The 21,867-nt window shown below is 36.7% G+C and overlaps 1 protein-coding gene across 1 annotated transcript in view; it reads left to right on the top strand.

Annotated features, from left to right (window-relative positions):
- Nucleotides 1–21,867, top strand: part of LOC134647861 (uncharacterized) — a 45,025-nt gene that overhangs the window by 2,064 nt on the left and 21,094 nt on the right. The window contains exon 2 of the mRNA XM_063502201.1: nucleotides 2,883–3,012. Within this exon, the coding sequence (XP_063358271.1) occupies nucleotides 2,883–3,012 (130 nt within the window). The remainder of the gene's footprint in view (nucleotides 1–2,882; nucleotides 3,013–21,867) is intronic.

Here is a 21,867-nt window from a genome sequence, read left to right as displayed (position 1 = left end):
ACCGGATTGTTTTGTCTAGTAAAGTCAAAATACATTCACCAATTATAAGTTTGTACTGACTTGTATTATTGCACGTCTGACGCGAGATATCATACTCAAATAGGACCCGAAAGTTAGCTGATAAAAGCGAATATGAAATTAGCTTCAGTGAAGTTGGTGAAACACAACGGCTCTATATTGAAGTGGAGTTGGCCGAGAAATGAAACCGCAATGCAGACGCATTTTCAACTGACGAAAGACAAAAGGAGGTTTTTTTTATTTATTTAAGTCTTACAAAAATAGTCAATAAAAACTTAAGATATAACCTAAGTTTACAGGTCAATTCGAACGAACACTGACATAGGCCCCTATTTCACCACGGTGACAGGTGCGATAATTGTCGACATCACTGTTACTGACGTCACATGCCTCCATAGGACTACGGCAACCGCTTACCATCGGACGGGCGGTGTGCTTGTTTGCCACCAACATATTAATTTGTAAAAAACTCCATTATATCGCCAATAAATAAGTACTTATTTTGCGAAGCTAATGACAATTGTCGCAAGAAACACGACAATTGTCACGAAATTCCGACACAGAACTCATTTCCTGTCAAGAATTACCGAAAGTTCTATTAAATCGTGTGCCAATTGTCATCATCATAAACTTCGAAAGAGAAATACCTGTTTTTTGCCGATATAATAAAGTTTTTTTTTAAATAATACATTGATGGTGGCAAACAGAAATACGGCGCGCCCGATCGTAAGCGGTAACCGTAGCCCATGGATGTCTATGACGTCAGCAATAATGACATTTGTCGAATTGTCGCACCTGTCGCCGCGGTGAAATAGGGGCGAATGATATCTGACTGATGTAATTTATTTGCGAGCAAAATGCACGATAAATTCTACATTCGCTAAAATCTTAATCAAAATATAACCTAGTTCTATATGCGATGAAATAAATAATTATGTTGATCACTATCACTACTCACATTAAGTTTGAAGCGAAGAGCGAAGGGTACAAGTTTTAATGTCAACCACCTCAGCGCAGTTCATTAATCATTTCCTTATCAGTGGCTCCATTCTATTCAGCGGGTAGATTATTTCAACTGGCTCGGCACGCCTTGCAGCCCAATGTGTGGAATCGCACCAAACTGATTAATACATTTTGAATGGAGTTAATAACTGCTGATTGTTACAGACGGTGGTTGGAATATGATATACTCAGCAAGTTGGTTTCTATATTGTATGCTTTTTTTTCTCTTGAAAATTTTATAAGTATACTCACAAAGGCTAACCTGTCAAGTCTGTTTGTATTGGATTGCTTCGCTATCTGTGTTAAGCTTTGTACATTTAACGTCATTAAATTAAAATGAAATTGTCCGCAGAGAATGCAAGCTCTCTGATTAACCATATAATGTCCTACACACTGAGTAAGCAGCCCAACTTGAGACATAGCTTCAGTTTGAAGAGCACTTCAGAACCATTCCGCTTAACCGAGCAGTCCTCGCGGTTATGCATGTAACTTTCAAAGGACCTTATTCTCGTATGCGCATTTCACTTACTAGAATAATATTGGTAATGTAGCGTTGCGTATACGATGGCGACGATGAATAGGTACCTACTGCTGGTTAAATACCTCCCCAAGGATATTCACAACAACCATTTGTACACTAGGCTTTATACAAGGGTTACCTGCGATATTATCTAGAATGAAGGTCCTCCACCAGGTCAACCAACGATCTAGATTCTAGATCGTTGGTTGACGGTAGAGGACCTTTCTGTCTCTGAGGCATTGTTATTGCTTGCGTCTTGTACACTATTATTTTAGTCATTGGCACACTGATAATTCATACTGAATTGATATTATTTTGGAGTGTTTCGTTTCTGAATACTGCTGTAGTCCGTTTGTGGTTATGCATGTAACTTCCGATAGGTATCCGTGCGCGCTCGAGTAGCACTGACTTCAAAACTTCCCTCTTGGCCGCAACTCCACCTAACTGAGTGCGACTTTGTCGTCTATTGCCAAACATAATGGGATTTGTATTGCTTTGCTGTTTAAGTTTTGTATTGAAATTTATTTCATTGTTGATATTTTGTCGTGTACTAGGAATCAGCAAACAGCTTCTGAATTATTTGGGAAAGCGATGTATTTCGCTCCAGTGGAATTAATTAAACATTTCTACTTTAGATAAATTCGCGGAACAGTTGGTACGCCGACCGATAATTCCTGCATATTCGCTTTGGGGGCCGATTTTTGAATTTCGATCGCTCGATTTCGTCACTCGAAAATCGGTGGAAAACTCGTGGAAAACGGCGAAATGCTAATTTTTGAAATACGAGCGATAGAAATTTGGAATCTATTGGTATTGACCACTCGATTTCAATTCTATTTGTAGAATTTAAATGCCTAGTAGTGGAGATATTATTTAACGAAATACACGAAATCGAGTGGTCGAAATTCTAAAATCGGCCCCTTGATTTAATTTTCAATACGATAATACTCATAATTTAGGTATTACTGCCGATCGATTAAACGAACATCAAGCATTTTTTATGTGATTGCGTCGAATTGATAGTGGTGTTTTACAACCTTTTTTTATATTTACTAAGCTATTTTTATTTTTTGAGTGAGGGTTTAGTTAAATTACGGGCTTGTTATGACCGAACCTTCTCGCGACCGCCGCCAATTAGGGGAGTGTCCGCGTCGCGGCCTATGCCACGCAGAGGCATATTTAAAAAAATGGCCGCGCCATTTCTCCTACCGTTCAACCGGAGGTGCTGCCACCCGAAGGGTTATAGCTTTGTATGTAAATTTGTAATTTTTTGGAAGCAGTAAAGTATGTCAAATTTTGTGACGTTTACCGTATGCTAACAAGTGACTGTGTGTTGGTTCAGGTGAACATCAGCAACACGTGGGTGCTGCCAGAGGAGGGGTTCCCGGTGTTCTACCGCTACTTCAGGGACCGCATCTCGTGGTACGAGGCCGACGCCGTCTGCCAGTTCCATCATGCCAACCTTGTCACTGGTCAGTCAATTAAAACATCGGTAATCCGCAAGTATAGCAAGCTGCAAAATTGCATGGATAAATACAGTGGCCATACGATTTTGCAGCTGGTTAATCACTCACTTTGAAAGTTACTCAATCGTTAGATTAACATAAGATAAATATTACAGCAAAATGTCAAGTTTAATCTTCAATCTTACTCAGCATTTCCTAAGAATAGCAATTCATACTGACGAAACACAATAGGGTGAACAAACACAAAAGACTCCACAACAGAGTTATTAAGAATTCCTCAGGCTCGCTTTTTGTGCGGAAAGCTGGCATGGGTATGGTGGATGAGGTACATTTCAATATGGCGGGGTAATCGGCGGCAATCCAGCGAGACCCCATTACCGCTGATGGCGCTCTCGACCCTTGAACCGCCAGATACCGACCTATCACAAATGAGTATACCCGCCGGTTGCCCGTAACGTAAATGTATAAATAAATACCGCCCGTAAAGTGCTATGGTATTAAACGGCAATATCGATTTATTTGGAAATAAGAGTACCTGTGTAAGTATTCATAGCGACTGATAGGGTTGGAAGTATTGTAATTATGTTCTTTAATTTTTAATTGCTACTATGTAGTACGTCATAAAATATATATAATATTTAATGTATTACCTATAAATATATTTATAATTTGGTGCTTTGGCGCTGAATTTACAATAGGTAGCTAAGTATTAAGTTATCGAATTGCAAATTATTAATTTGTGAAGTCTCAGCTTTGAGTTATATTAATTGTTTCTATCTATAACTACATTTTGAAGTAAGTGTAGTTTTCGATTTACTTTGCATTAATATATAAAATATGCCATTAAACATAATAGGTACTTACTGAATAATACATCGAAAATATCACCAAACGTAGGCGTCACCAATATTCGCCGATTGCCTAATGATATTATGGGAAAGATATTTGAAATGTACCTATTCACGATATCAATGAGTGATAAGAAGGATACCTTAATGGGTATTAGGGTTGCTCTGGAGAGGGTTCTTCCGTCGCCGGCGACGAATGGAAACCGAGATAATGACGACTACGGCCAATTTTCAATTACAATGATAACGCACTTGACGAGATTTTAAGATTTTAAAATATCATGCGCAAACCGCAATGTGCCGCAACATAAATATATATGTGTAATAAATACTTCATAATACTAGGCAGTATTTGGTATTATATTTAATAATTACTTGTCAACATGTGTATAGCAACATATTGAATGGAAATATGAGGGTATAGAGGCGGGCGAGGAGATATGCAAAATTATAATTGCATAACCATTTTTATTTAATTTTCAACAGGCTAATGAGTGTAATATGTATTTGCCTTGCAGTTTTGGAGGCGTACAACAACAACAACAGTTACTTTGATAAAAGTTACTCTACAATTTTCTTGTTGAAAACCGTTGTTTCTTTTGTTTCGTAAGCACAAAAGAACATTGTCTCGTTTGTTATTCGGTACTTCTTAAAAGCAAGTGCAGCCGCCGTCCAGGTCAGGATCTCGACGACTCAAATAAAAAGCTTCGATTTAAAGTAAACTGATGTAATCTTCCAAAGATAATGGTTACAAAGGGTTCTTGCCAAAACGGTTAAATGTAGAAGTGGTGGATATTGTATGGAGGCTGATGAGAAAGTGATTTGCAATACATATTTGATCAGTACAAAAGGTGGTTTAAATTTAGGTGCCTCTAATTGGCCGCGATACAAAGTATGTGGAGCGCCCCTATTGGTGCTTAAGAAAAAGCTTCCGAATACTAGCCGAGCCCGACGGCCGCGTTTAGCTACTGCATTAGGAATATAAAGGTTGCGTTCGCAACACAAGGATTGTAAATGAGGTAGAAGTTTTAACAATACGAGTATATGCTTTTGTCATCAAAGTCATTAAAAACGTGTTACATTGAGATATAAAGAAAAGATTTTGAACTTTTGTTCTTTTCAGACCTAAAGTGAACTTACGAGATAATGTTTACCACATAAAGATACGGTCCCTACGGAACCACTAAAAGAAAACAATATTGTATTTTTATTACGTACGCAGGTACTTACATTAAGTAACATGTGTGTGTATAAAATTATAGGCCTACGAAAAGCCTGTTAAGTATATGTGTACAGATATCTATATCCAGAACGCGTAATTTGTCGCTCCGTACAATTTCGGCTTTTATTTCACAGGCCAGACTTCCAATTGATTGATCACACAAAGAAAAGGTAATCAGTCAATGTCTATCACAAATATTATTCCAGACCAGTAAAAATAATAAAATCGTGAGCTTGTAGTACAGTTTTCCAAAAAAATATTTAGCGAGAAGAAGAGGAATATGACGTAAGCAATCAGACAGTAATTAGAGAGGTTATTGGAAATTATTATTGGGTGCGATGTTTGCCTTCCTTCGTAAGCCTTAATTTTCGGATAACACCTACCTAATGATTTATTCTGTTTACGAGTAAGAGACGATTCACTTCATAATATACGACTATGGGCCCGATTCGGATTTTGAAATATACATCTGTTAGATATCTTTTAGACATCACCAAGATACGATAACGATATGTTTACGATCTAACCTGACAAATTTGACATTTGCGCGATTCTGGAGATACTCGTGAACGATTTTCACAAGATATGGCTTAGAGATCCAATTCACATCTAATAGATATCTAACTCTATCTAACGTAAAAGTGACATTTGTTGCCCGAATTGCGCTGCAAAAGAGAACTAGTTGAAATCTAAACTATAACGTATCTAGAATGGATCTAGTACGTGTCGTCTCTTGTGAATATCTTGAAGTTCGAATACGGCAGTTAGTATCTTTATTAAAAACTGAAAAGTTCAAACATCCGAAAACTTTAATATTTACATTCGTTCTTGCTGTATTTGTACGAAATTATATTATTTATTTATATAGATTAAGATTTGTAGAAAATAATTATATCTATATGTAGATAGGAATATACCTAATAAACAGGCATCGGAGTTTTTGTCGCATGGTAAGACTAATAGCAAGCTATGGAGTCGACATTTGCCATAAATGTAAACTCTTATTCATACTCATACTCATTTATTTAATTTATCTTAAAATGCCTTTAGAGCGGTCGGTCGTGTATATTATCTTAGTCGAATTATATAAAAAAATATTTTTCTATTACATTATGAATTCATAACTTCAACTATTTTAACATACAACTATACAAACTACATCGCTGCGAAAGACCTAATGTCATGTAGGTACTGACCGCTGATAAAATTGATTAGTATTTGTCATGTGTCAATCACTGGTGATTGCAAACGTAGTAGTTATTTATATCTGTAAGTGGTAAATACGTTGTGAAATATTCCATAATTAATTATTATGCCTAACCCAGAAATAGCTGCAATTTTGGCATGGATAGAGCCATACAACGATTTACAATATGACTATGAAAAATCTGCTATAGTGTGCTTGAGTTGTGAAGTACAACTCGCCCAATTGAAACATACATTTATTGCAACAAATGAGGTTTAATAAATTAAAATAAATTAAACTTATATACGTAGTAACTATTTAGTAATCTGTTCTCATATTAAATAAAATTAATCATGAGTATGAGTATGAATAAGAGTTTACATTTATGGCAAATGTCGACTCCATAGCTTGCTATTAGTCTTACCATGCGACAAAAACTCCGATGCCTGCTAATAAATACATATTATGCCACCAGAAGCCACCAGCAACATGCTGAGATGAGGCCATTTCGTGGCACATTAATCTTATTTTGTGTTTTCTTTCATATTATGTATTGTCTGTGCTTACGAATAAATTATATTCTATTCTATTCTATTCTGTTCTATTATTCGAAATAGTACTTAATATAGATAAAAGTAAAAGTAAAATAAGATTATGACCCCTGTCGTTAGCAACTGAACTAGATATAAGTACGTTAAGAAGGGGCTTAGCGAAAGCTTCTTTATAACGTAAGGCGCCATTATTATGCAAACTTTAATTAAGTAGCTCTAGAAATAACAAAGGTATTTAATGTCTTTCGAATTTTCGAGATCCCAGTGACTACGACGTTATTAAGCGCTATCAAATATACCTAAGACGGTAACCTAAAACGGATTACTATTAAAAGATATTTACCCATCAAATGAAATTCGAATTGCGCAAATGAAAAAACAATTTTCGGCACGCGTTGGGAAACTTGATGGCGTGATTTCGTGAACATTGGAGCTGGGGATTTTAAATTTATTTATTTTTCAAGAAAATTATATTAGGTAGGTACATTCGCAAAACAAGAGACTTCAAATCATGTCCTCCACTTGATAATAAATGAATTCTAGGACCAATTAGTTACCTACACAAGACAAAATATGAACCTAAGGATTTGCGGTGACGTGAGTAGAAATCAAGGGGACATCCTAGTTATAAGATAAGATAAGATAAAGATAAAAGATAGTTTATTCAAGTAGGCATAATTACAATGCGCTTATGAACGTCAAATAAAGCTAGGTAGACCGGCTCTAACCCTACACCTCTGCCCCGAGAAGATTTAAGTCCCCCCTCAATTGGAGGAGGGTATCCCAATATGGGACCATATACTCGTATTATGTACCAGGTAACATTCAGATTCAGAATAATCCAACATGAATACTGTTCAGCAGTTGCTGCAGGAAGCGTCCACGTAAATGTCGATGTCGGTATAGACCGACTGACGATCGTGGCCACAATGTCAAAAGTGAATGAAGAAGAATTGTATTGAGACTTGAACTCGTGAGGCGGGTCGTGTTTTAAGGGTTTTGCTTACATTATTCAAGCGCTCTGTAGTCCGGCCCTTCGGATGGAACTCTCGTGTAAATTGCCACTCAAACTTTGAATATTAAGTTTTGGGATCAAGTGCTCCGTCGACATTTTCTAAACTTCTATTACGTGAGTTTTGATTGACGACTTGCTTTCTTTGAATAAGAATGCCATTGAAATATAACAATTACCTAAATAAAGTTCAGAACAATTTGCAAAGTTGTTATTATTTAAAATTAATGAATGAAATGTAATGGGACATAAGGTGACAATCAAATAATGTAATTAGTCTGAGTAGGTAACTAATAAGTAAAGTAGGTATATATCTAAAAAAACTAGCAATTAAAACTTCCAGCAGTCACAGTATACCACGTAAAATTTAACTTTATAGGTACCAGTGGCGGCGCGTCAAACATATCCATAGGCAAGCCGGGGCTAATTTGGCTTACATATTTCCTTTACAACTCTGCTCAAACGTCCAAAAACAGGCAAGCCGGTGGGAATCGGCTTTTATGGACGCGCCGCCACTGATAGGTACATACCTCCACTATTCGGGTTTAAATTTTAGCATGCATTGAAGGCACCTACTTTATTTGTGATACGAAATTAAAACATGAACCTTTTGAATTTCAACTTTCCATTTTCCACTATGTTTTGTCTGTCTGACTTGTAATAAATTTTTGGTTCATAAATTCAAGCGAGAACTTAGGTGATAAAACCGCATTTGCACATATACAAGTCTACATCACGAGGAGGATAAGAGGCCAAATAAAATTGTGAAATAGGTAAAAAATCCTTATTCGGGCATTGTACGTGGCTACGGGCGTGAGGCGACAGCTGACCTCCGGCCATATATCACCGCGATATATCGACTTGGTGGAGATTTCATCCGCTTCACAGATCACTTACTCACTAGACGTAGCACGATTCGCGGTCATCACCCGTGCCTACACTACATTCATTTAATATGAACGTTAGAGGCCCGGGATGGGCCAAGTTAGAACCAAGAAAGTTTCAGGTGATATGGAGACAATACGGTAGCCATATCGTCAGGTGACAAGCAAAAGTCACTAAGTACCACCACAAGTTTATAGCCATAGTGAACCATAATTAGTACGAAAAGAAGGTTGATTTTTGTTTAAATATTTTATAGTAATTAGTGACTTTTGCTTGTCACCAGACGATATATCGATTTTTTTTAGTTTTTATAGCCATATTCGACATCATGACCGAACTTTCTAATTTTGTAATTCGTCTTTGTCGTCTTAATTTAGGTAATAATTATAAAATACGACGAAACGTGCCGAGAAAAGATATGCACTACCTTTTGCCCTTTGTCTCGTCTTGGCGGGGGTACGGCCGTACCCCAGATCAGTTAGCCACGACACTTTTGTCACTTTCTTGAGTTAAGTAATTGGGCCTAAATTTCATTATTAACAAAAAATTAGAATGCCGACTGGCTATAGTATCCGCGAGTAGATATTCGTAAATGCCTTATAATGCGAGGTCCGTAGGAGGTAGTCAATGATTCCCTGACACATACATAGTGTTTTTTCTCCATTTCCGTTTTGTGGTGAAATGTTATCATCAAAGGCGTTTATAGTGGATGTTCCCTCGGTGAGCGCGTCACTTTTTTTGAAGTGAAAACTTCTTTAGCGGCGCTGGGCACTTTTTGAGGTGGGGAAAAAATGAGACTCTTTACCTATGTTCAAATAATTTGATGTTGTCATGGCAGTATGTAAATAAACATGTCAATGAAAAAGTGTGATCTTATTTGAGAATGATAATAATATATAGTTAATAAATAAATAGAATACCCCCGCTAAACGTATGTATCGTGTTACCGGCCGTCGGTAACATAGTGAGGTGAGTTTTCACTTCTATCGGCACTCCCGGAGTGCAACCGTTGTTGCTTGTTTTGTTTTTTTGTTGTTACCGCAGGCTAATCTATTACCAAGTTTTAATTACTTGCCAACGCAAATGGTTCAAAGTTTCTAAGGAAAATATTATACACAAAAGTTAGAGGCATTACTCATTTATGTCTTTTAGATTATTTAAAAACGGCATCTAAATAGGTTACAAACATTTACGACGTCATTCTTCATGAACATCTGTCAATAGGTATAAAAAGCCATTGTTGAGGGGGGTCATTTTTGTATCATCACTAATTAGGCTAATTACTATTGAGCATATAAATTCCACCTTCGTCAATCATGAAGAAACATACCTGATTCTGATAAGGTTTAATTTCCCTCTGAATTGGAGGGTCAAATGGCAGTTGGAAGAACCTATACCAAAACTTGGGATTACATAACAAATTAAGACATAGAAAACTATTGACTGTATTAAGGGACCATCGAGCTCATATATTTTTTGATAATCTTAAAATAGGTTACCTACTAGGGACGGAGTTATGCGAATTATGTAGCTACGTCCTTTAGCAATTCAGCTTAGGTCCTAAATAGAATCGCAATAAGACATCATGGTAAGGCCTCAGAAGTCGGAAGTGGTGAATGGATTTCGACCGATTTTAAATGGCAGTCACATAGGCACGGCGCGTGTAGGGGCGGCCATAACGCCCATAACTTTTTCCAAACATGATCGCCGGGCGGGACGAATGTGAACGTGATGGAACTGCGCCGGCTTTAATGTGTTTCTTTTGTATAAATATACACGTCTAGTAGTTATTAAATATATGGATGAACTGCAAGAAAATAACAACTGATAATGTATTTTATTTAATAGAACATAACAAAAAAACCTTAAAATTAAGGTATCTCCTAAGGCCCAAGGTCCTACCTATAGTACCTATTCAGTACGATGTAATTGAAACCGTGTTCAATTGGAACAAAGTCGCTTTTGCTTTGATTCGTTCAATTTTCAAACAACGCAAAATCAACTCCTTTTCCTACAATGTAGGTTCAAATTTCAGTGGCAAATTTTGGATGTTTCGTTAGTATGGCTGGGCCTTAAGAGGGTATACCTACAGTAGTAAAAATGTATATTATTTGATATTATCGATAGATATGTTTGTTAAGTTTTCGATCGTGACCTGATTTAAAAAATGCAAATGGAAATTATTAAAATGATAGACCATTTTTCTGCATTTGTAAATCCCATCTGGTTCCCCTATCATAAACTATCACCATCCTTGTTCGCAATCAGAACGTATGAATAAATCTCACGTCAGCAATCGAAAAGCAACATATTATGCCTAAGTAAGTCCTGTTTTCATTATGAATCAATACATATAAAGCAGTTCCGTTAATAGATACTGTCAGACTCGTACGTCGTAGTGGTCTAAACACTAAACTGGTGAAAGTAGAGGCATCTTGAAATTTAAAATATATAGTTTTTAAATGTTGTAAACCTCCACTAAGAAATATTTATAGAAATTCAACTCCTAAAGAAGTTTAAATAGGGATGAACGTTTTTGACGATTTATACGCGGACAAAATCGTAGCGCTGCTGTTTTTCCATATAATCATTTAACAGTGTCCGGGATCGGTTATTTTTATTAGATCCCAATGATTATGCGCGATGGTGAAAAGCCAATATTTTTTAAAATATGATATGGATATAAATATAAAAGGATGAATATTTACTACCTACATAAAATAACCATAAATTTATCCAAGTCCGCTCAGAATTTTGATAAAGCGTCCGTTTCGGCATGCATTCAGGCATCGGCACAGCTAATAGAGGCACTCAAATCAGGGCTGCAATTCCCATCGCTAGAAAACATTTTCTCACTAGGATAAGATGATCTCCGATAACGCATCGTACTTATGGAGCTCGAAGCCACACTAGACTAGTCTGTGAGTACTTGGTGGATAGCAACATCAGGGAAGGCTCGCAACGTGCGCGTACACGATGATTGATCCGTGCAGCTCTGCGGGCACAGTCGGCCTTTGATAACATTCGCTTTTGATATCGCTTAGGTAGATTAAATTGATCACTAATATTAAACATCCTGGTCTAAACGGCTGTTATATCTCTTTGAAACTACTGTTAATCTATAACTAGTATTGGTCAAGTATTGGTTATCTGTCAAATTCAATACAATCTCTGATTAAGAGGGGAGGCAGGAGGGAGAATATTTGTATTTTTGTTATTTATAAACATAAGCTAATTTTTTGCAGCACTGCGGGTAATATAGCCAGATAGGTCAACGTTGAGTATTTTCGTTCGGTGTTTATTTTCCCGCTCCCACTCGTAAACTGGGTGCGCCTGAAACTTACGACTGTAGGTTCAATTACGGTAATGTTATGAATACCTACTAGCTTTCGTCATATAACTGTTGATATCCACTCTTTTATTGGTTAACACCGCCATTATAGGATATTTCTAAAATAAAAAGGTGTGGTGGCAACCCTATTTATACGCACTAATTAAAAAATCGCAAACGTTTTTGCGGTGCTCCGCAATGCTAATGGATGACTTTCATTAAATGTACTTTGTGAAAGTAACCTAGTTATCTCATACGTTTTAAGGTTTTATTAAGAATTTAATGATTATGCTAACAATACTTCGTTATTGATAGCCCACATTTATAGTTTATGTTGCAAACATTAAAAAAATAGCAACGTTTAAAACAAGTGAAAATATTTTAATTTTTAACCCTTAAATACATGATTTTTTCTTTTTGCCCGAAATTAATATATGCATCACATAATTGTTTGCCGTTTCTAGGAAAAATAGTAAAAAAAATGATATCATCGATTTTCACTGCGAAATCAGTGTTAAAAGTTGCATAGTCTAAATCATATTTTTGGAAATATAAAGCTATTAGTAAGGGGTATAGGAAAAATCTTAACTGCCAACAGAAAGGTACACTATTTGTGATGTTTCTATGATAAAGTTTGTAAATATAAAATAATTACAAACCCCGAAAAATCTGCCCAAAATCACATACTAAAAATCATCAGCTTCCAGGTTTTTCCAAGTTTTCCGACATTTTGTCTATAAACAAATGTAACTTTTATAAATTAAAATACTGCGTAAATTTATGTAATAATTCGGAAAATTTATTAGTTTTACTATTGAAATAATATACAAGAACAAATAGAATTTGTTTAATAATGCATAACATTTGATGTTTATGTTGTGTGTATAAGTGCATCACTATGCATTTAAGGGTTAACAAGCAGAAACGTCTGCGAACGTTGCTATTCTAAGCTTAAGTGAAAACATCTCTTTAAGATCTATGTAATTTTAACGTACGAACATTTAAAGATACCTATTATATGTAGATTATGTACAAAAATATCCAATATTTGCTTTCGAAATTATTTACGTTTATTTTCCATTGTTAGTTTTAACGAATTATTAAAACTGTTACTATACACACGTACCTACGATACATTTTTACAAAACTCTTTTCTACTCGTATCTTGCACCACAACTTGTCGATACAGAGACACCTCTCCGTGCGTAGATTGCCGACGTGCCTGCTCTATGTTACACCTATAAGGCCTTCGGTAGCTCTTTCTTGTCGTAATTTCCCCCGAGGATTTGCGTCCTATATTCTTCTTAGTTCGTGGGATAACTTAAGCCAAATAACAAACTTTGCCTCGCTACCAATCTGTCTGATACTCGCTGTTGGTACAACACAAGCGAAACTTGATCAGCCCAGTCACGTCTACGCGAACAATATGCCAATAATTACGTAATGAGGAAGTTCTTGATAGAATTTTCCTTGATTAGGGATGCTTTTGTATTCAGGTGTATTGATACAATTTTTTTTGTTTATAATACTCCTTATGGATTTCTAAGCTACCTCTTAAATTTAGTCTCTTTCTAATAAACTGAAACGTAAATATAACATATATGGGCCAGTGATTACCACCGGTTTGTTTGTTTTGACAGTCGTTTATAAATCGCCATCAATATTTCCTTTTACTAGCTATTTTTACCTAATACCGTAAAATGAGTAGGGTTCGTGGGGAGAGTTGGGTTATGAATGGGGAGAGAAGGGATGAAACCCCGGGGTAAGATGGAATTTTAAGGTTACTGCTACAAAAATAATGTATTCAAAATATAAAATGGAGCTATAGTATACTCATAATAAAAAAAAATCGATCCAACAATCTTCCAAAATCACCTTTGAACGAAATTCCATCTCGCCCCGAGGGACTACGGAGTGAGGTGGGATTTCCTGTTTATCGTCAAAGTTATGAAATGGAACTACCCAAAATAAAATAAAAATAAAAATACAAACGTCCGGAACACTTATTATAGGTATACATCATTCAGTTTGCATATGTAAAAATAAAATGTTATCGAAGTTTGAATGTCAGTTTTGCCCCTACTCACCCCATTTTACGGTAAGTACTCTTTTGTTTTGGTATTGATAGTTTGGTGTAATGTGACGGATTTAGGCAACAGTCAGCTTATAGGCAGGATAGATTATAGGGATAATTTTTGGGATTAGGTTGCCGCACAGTGTACCCCAGGCTTCTTAATTTACTCGCTGCGAAAGTCTGGGGACTAAGATTGGTAGAAGGAGGGATTGGCTTATTTTTTTTACTTAAAACGTGAAATAAAGGAAAATCGACTCAAGTTTCCAAATAATTTGGTTTAAATTTCAATGGCTTAAACTGAGTATGGTGGGCAAGACGAGGATATTTATGACATTCAAGATAAAATTACAAAGTAGCAAAAAGCGTTAACTCAGCCTCGGCCCCGATGGCTTGGGTGACATGGGCAGTGAGAACAAAAACTTGCAACTGAAAGCGGTTCGAAGCGGCGGTTTTCGGTCTTTAACTTAACAAAACTTTTTTACCTTCATATTCATTATACTAATAGTATGCTAGAGCACTAATTAGGACATAGGCAAATATAGGCATTGGATCCACCGTGCATCACGTGACGCACTGACCGACTAAAATTAAAGCATAATGTTCAGGACAAGTCTGAACATAGCTTATAAAATATTGTATGTTTAACCTTAGTGTTAATATTTGTTGCTTGCAACATTTTAGGATAAGTTTGTCTGTGGCGCGCTGTCAGCGCTCTCTTCATTCTGTGCCATAACTGATGTAGTAGCTTTTAAAAATTAGCTTTCAATAAAAGTTGATTATTATATAAATCTAATCGCATTTTGATTCAAACATGCGATTTTGGTCCTTCGCGGTTAAAAAAAAAAAGTTTAGAATCAGTGGTTCGGTGGTTATACTACGAGCTTCGCTTGCTGGCAGGGCGAACGTGACTTGCTATATCTTGTCGCCGCCCGCCGCAACCTCGTCCAACCCATAGCTTGGACGAAGCTATCATTGTGATTTGGTTGATATTATCCCGAAATCGTTTATCTCCGTGCTACAACGATCATTGCGAAAGTTCCCGTTCGTCGGCACAAAGGAATTTTTGTGCAAGTACCGGCAGATTTGTATGAGCGGTACATCGAGAACATTTTGACAGATTGTCAACTCAGGTGGGACTAGATTGTAAGGTTGGTAGTACGGAACGTCGTCATCGGTGCGTGTGTGGCTGCCTTTTTAGAGTTGGCGGTAAAAGTGACAAGTGGCTGTCACAGTGACGTCTGTCAATCGGAATTTTCTTCACGGTTTGTGCAACTGCATAACATACTGTTATTATACTTTTCAACTGCAATTTTTAACAAGTTCTTGTACCAAAGTGCGGGTCTGTGCTTAAATAGTGTTTACAGTTATATTGAGCGTTTGTTTTATGAAATACGGCAATGGCGGAGCTCAAGAAGTTAAAAATTATGCGCGGCCAAGTTAAGGCGTCAATGACTCGCATCGAGCAGTTTGTCAACGACCCCAATAGTTTAAATTCCGCCTCCTCTGTGTCCTTGTCATCAAGGTTCAATATATCAAGTTGGATTGCCTCATTAATCTTTGAGGGACGAGGCTAGTTTTTCCTTACGAGCCTCCAAGGACTCCAGCGAGGCGGAATTTAAATTTGATTCAAACACATAACATTGTATACTAATACGGGTTTCATAATTACTGAACGAGTCCTCCATCTGAATATAAAAAGGAGGGTGTTCATAAGATTTGTTGCGCTTTCATTTTGACATGTCGGAGTAGGTATGCTGCACCATAAAGAGTAGAGTTTAAGTCCTGAGATTTATTCAGGAGCCATGTTAAATAGTTAAATCCAAATTGCAAATTGCTTTATGTAGGTATCTTTCCATCATCCCATCTACATTTTCAACCCACGACCGCAACACATTCGGGCGGCGTAACTATAATCTACTTGAAATCCAGAAAGTCAATTTGAGTTTGAAATGACGGTCGGTCTCCTTGCAGACCTTTGCACAAACTTCTCAACTCGCAGAGTTTGGAATTGTAGCCATTTATTATTCAAATTCGACTGGACATAGTATTCCAATCCGTTTATGTAAATCGATGCTAATGTTCTCCGTAGCAGAGTGTTTCTTTTTGTACAGCCGTGTCGGTTGGCATCTTTCTAGAGTCCACTTATCAGTACTTATACGTCTTCTACCTGCCTATCTCTTACTTTTATAGTTAAATATTTGATGCCGCTGATTTTAATTGCCGAAGTATTTATGGTAGTCACAATTCGATTTTTTTTCGAGCGAACTTTATGTAATTGTGCTCTTAACAATTTAAAAATGTCGTTAGAACATTTCCAACTAGTGACATAAAATACTGTATAGTAACATTATTAAATAGTTCTTGTAAAGTTGACGATAGAAAATTAATTTTAAATATCAAATATCAACCTGGGCATACTTTGGCTCCAGCAAATTAGGTAAATAAGGTAAAGACTCACCTGATATAGAATATATGATTTGTTTACGCTACGACCTATAAAAATAAATGTGTTTACTCACTCTTGAAGGCAAGTCACCTCGTAGCCCGCTCGAAAGGGGTTTATCGTGCGCGTAACGAGGGTTATAGATGTCATGTTTTTTTTTCAATTAAAGTCTGAGAGGCAACTTAAATTTCACGGGCCCTAGGCAGTATTAGTTTGGTGTACGATAAAGATACAACTTTTTACCCTGCTGGAGAAAAGCTGAAGTTATATTTTCTTTGGCACGCTCCTGCAAGTCTAACGAAGCGACTGGCAGGCCTAACGGCACTATTAAATAGAATAATATAAGTTTATTCTGCATATTTGAACACTCAACTTATTTAATTTCACCGGTATTTTGAAAATAATAATAAATATCTGGGCGACCGAGCTTTGCTCGGAAAACATATAAAAACTGAAATATGAGCGTTTTCCCAGAAATAAGACCTACCTAGATCGATTTTTCGCCCCCGAAAACCCCCATATACCACATTTCATCGAAATAAGTATGATCTTTTGATAACTTTTAGTATCATATTTTAAACAGTCCGGTGGCAGTGTTCAATACTAGGATTCAATACGATTGCAAAGTCAAAAGCATTCTATTCATTACCTGACGCGTCAGCTTTTAATAAACTATCGAATAATAAAAGTGTTATTAGATATCGCTGTCGAATTGAAACACGTAATACACGTAGATACTAGATTCAAAGCAAATCTATCTATCTATCTAATAACGAGCAATTCTTGTTTATATATATTTCGGGGATCTCGGAAACGACTCTAACGATTTCGATGAAATTTGCTATATGGGGGTTTTCGGGGGCGAAAAATCGATCTAGCTAGATCTTATCTCTGGGAAAACGCGCATTTTCGAGTTTTTATATGTTTTCCGAGCGAAGCTCGGTCACCCAGATATTATATTATATGTAAGTACGTGTTAACTGTCCATAAGTATTTTATGATCTGCCACACATATATGTATTAAAATTATAAATGTTAAGTATTTAAATGAAAAATACCTATAGTTAAAATAATGAGGTAGATCAACCGACAACAAGGTAGCGAGGATAACCTTATTATATCATATAAATAAGCAATATTGTGTTGGGCAAAGAGTCAAAGAGGAATGGAAAAGGAAAGAAGATGACGCCTTTCTCCGCCAACAAGCAAGAAAAATTCAAATAAACCGACTTTTTTTAAACATGCTCCAGCCAGTATTGTTCATGTCGTAGAGCCATAATAAACCGGCCTAGTTTATCGCCGGTAAATCAGCCATAATATGTTTCAGCTAAGGCGCGGCTTTATTAGCGCGCGTATTAGCTGGCCACTCCGCGAGGTGTGCCACATATCGATCGCTTCAGGTGTCTATTTCAGTCCCGTACATTTCAAGGGGTACTGTTTGTGTTACCTAATGTGTCGTATATTATTGAAACATACGTATTTATGACGCCGATTCGAAAAATTCAGTGATCTTTTAAGGGCTTCTTAGTTAGTTAGCTCATCTTATAATTCACTGTCACATTTACCACAAACTGATCACTCTGGATGTTTATTTTACATTTGATGGAGTAGATTTTCAAATATGTATCTTACCTGAATGTAGGCACACTACCTATGTGTATTTAAGCCCCTGATATAGTGGAGTTCGTGTAGATAAACACAAATAGGTAGATATTATAGATAGATATAATACTCTTTATTGACACACCTCAGTAAAAATATACAAAAGAGAAGAAAAAGAAAACAATTGATTAAATGTAGTGGCTGAACTTTAACTAATAAAATATTTTTGTACAAACGGGTGAATTTTAAAAAATGGTCTGATGTGAAATTATGTTTGATAAATTGCTTGCTTAGGTATTCCTCTATCATTGCCTACTTAGAAGCTAGAGCAGATAACGTTTAAAATTAAAATGTGAAATATTTTTCTTCCATGGCACTGACAGGTACAGAATAAGTAAGACCTTAAAAGGTACTATACCCGTACTTAGTCATGTCCCAACAAAAGCGGTTCACTAAGTAAATAAGATGCAATTATAAAGTTTCATTGCTTACTTGCATGTCTCAAACCTTTGAACATGTGAGTGAATAAGTATCATTAAGTTACAGAGTATTAACAAATTTCAAAATTCAATTATTACAAAAAATAATTAAATCTAAAAGGGTACGATAAACTTCAAATTTCAAATGAGATTCACAAAAGCATTTTCTATTAGCCTCGTTAACTAGGCTTAGGTACCTACATACCTATATACATGCCATGTTGACATGCGACAGGCTTTAGCAGACGACCGAACACCTTCTCATATATTTTATGGCACTATTATTCATTAGCGTTGGCGCTAAGGGCACACCCTCGTGAGCTGAGTTATTATACGTCATTAATTCAACGACATGAATTGAAGAGCCTCTCAGGCACTTTTAATGATACCCTATTACTAACGGGCGATGGGGGCTAAGGAAATGAGGACTGAAGTGTCGATCGTTGCCTAGAATACTTTAAAGAATATAGATTGCTGTTACTACCCGTTACGTTTTTGCACGTTTGAATAAACGATTCGTTTTTACAGTGTGGCACGTGCATGCTAAAGTCATCATGCTAAAAATGGAACGCCTAGACTCATTATCTTTATAGCGTTAAATCCCGGGGACCCGGGGGACCTTGGGGCCCGGGGGACCCGAATTGCAAGAATTGACATAGAAACTACGTTTTACGAAAGTGGCTGACCATCTAACCCAGAGGGGAAATTAAGCCTCATCTGGATTTAGCCTGGTTTCCTCGCGTAGCACTATACATAATATATTATAGACGCGTAATACCTACAAGGTGATTAAATGTACGTCGCTCTACAAAATGGCCCATTGCTATTTACTACAAGTGCCCGCAGGATGTTATTAACGGTTGCTCCCTCACCGCTACACCGCGTTCAGGCCTGAATTATATAAATAACAATCTGCTAAGTTCGGTAAGGCCCGTTATTTTTTTAGGGTATTTGGGTTACATTACGACAAGCACTGTGTGCCTATTCTGCGCCATTTTGCGCCGCAGAATAGAATATTTTTTTAGAAATTATTGCCATTGACAGTGATAGTCTTTTTTGAGGTTCGTTTTCCAACGGTAAACACAAGAGCTAGTAAACTTTGTAACAACAAATCCATGTTCCTTATATATGTATATATACTTAAATAAAATGATTTTTCGTTCGGTCGAAAATCGTTACCTAGACTGACGAAGGACTAAAAGCAACATTAAAATACATAAATAAGGGTTTAACAATATCCTACTTTTAAAAATAATTTCAGGAGTCCTTGTTTGTACTGACTTTGCGACCACTTTAAGTTATCAAAAAAACCAATTCGTTAATTGTATAGTAAAGTAAATCATGTGTAGACGAAGCCACTTCCCGCCTCAAATACCAGGAATCCCATCAACAAAGCCGCGACCTGATTATTTCCACATAGGAAAAATCAAAGCTCTCATATCGGCAGTAACGGGCCTTGATATATTGTTTAGGGCAATCCATCACGCGGGGCATTGTTGTGGCTTTACAGCTAGCTCGTAATAGAATTTCAGCTGAAACTGATAAGCTCACGCATCACCATAATGGCTAGTAGGAAGGTAAACTACGCATGTGCTGCCGCTGTAGATAAAGCCAAGTACCGTACTTGCGCGTCTTCTGAATTGTTTATGACAACATAGTTCGGCTTTAAACCAAATAGGCGTGGGCAAATCTGCTTTTAGTTGATCGTGACAACTAAAAGCAGATAGTCGGTATGCTATTTCCAGAAATCGGAATAGGTAGAATATAAATTCCTAAACTTGGTAGAACAAAGGCATAAAGTGGAGACTGCCTTGCGATAACATTTTTTTCCGGGACTTTAGTAAGTACTGAGTGAATAATATTGTTATAAATACGGTAAAATAACAATGCATTCCTCGTTTTCGTCCAATACAATCAATAGGCATAAAATACTACTATACTACTACTATAGGTACTATAATTTCATACTCTTATAACTGAACCAGAGAGTAGACACATAAATTAGGTAAGTAATAACATGTGGCACAATTTATTACTAATATTACCTACTCATATACTTTTTCGTAGTTCTTTCCAACACTCGCATACGTAACTTATTGTGTTTAATATCGTGGAGAAGGCAAAAAAGTAAGATGTAAAATTGGCCCATGAGTCCCCGTCGAGCCGAATAAGCGCATAATGAGAAGAGGCACAAAAGCGGCGCGGTCCGGCCGCCTACATTGCTTCCGCTAATAAATTGCGAGCCGAAAACTCAATAAAAATTTCGAATCACTTTTCACAGGGACAGTTGACATTGACATTGTGTTAGCCTTAAAAGTTTGTTATGGATTTATGAGTTTGTACATTTTTTGTTAGACGAGATTTTGGTCTTGGAAGTCTTTGACATATATTTTGTATGTTTTATGAGTACCTACTTGTATACGTGATACTAAGTACCAGTACCTTATGATAAAATACAAACTTACTAGTCTTACTACTACTTACAGTAGCGCTAAGCAGCAGACTAGTAGGTTTATTAATTACATAAAAAGTAGCTAATATTTTCGTTTTAGCCCATGTAAGCCGTATTTAAAGTAAACTCTCTGATTGGCTCTAGGCGAGGGTCGAGTCGATTTTTTTTATTATATTACATTTCTCACTTTGACCCTTATCAAGGGTTAAATTTCAAAAAACTGACGCGGTCTTCGGTACCCTTCACGTACGTGTCCTTATTGTAATAAAATAAATTGAAACATTGGCCTGGATATTCCTACAATTGATAGCACTTTCTTTATACTAGACGCCAACAAGTAAGGTTCAGGCGGAGCATGTCACTTTCTGACTTTGTCACTTTCTGAGATCGTCACATTCTGAGTTCGTCACTTTCTGACTTTGTCACTTTCTGAGATTGTCACATTCTGAGTTCGTCACTTTCTGACTTTGTCACTTTCTGAGATCGTCACATTCTGAGAACGCCACTTTCTGAGGACGTCACTTTCTAAGGACGTCACTTTCTGAGAACGCCACTTTCTGAGGACGTCACTTTCTGAGGACGTCACCTTCTGAGTTCGTCACTTTTTTAGCATAGGTACGATTTAACAGTATAATATACCTGCACAAAAGATGTATACTGCCAGCAACCAGATTAGCTGTTCGACATACGGTTGCTTTTATTATATCCTACATACCAATACCAATCTCTGTTTGCCTTACGCCTGACTGGTAGAGAATTCCATTTGGAAAAACGTC

Source organism: Cydia amplana, chromosome 5, assembly GCF_948474715.1.
Source record: "Cydia amplana chromosome 5, ilCydAmpl1.1, whole genome shotgun sequence".
NCBI lineage: Eukaryota > Metazoa > Arthropoda > Insecta > Lepidoptera > Tortricidae > Cydia > Cydia amplana.
This window is presented reverse-complemented; position numbering and strand designations above follow the sequence as displayed.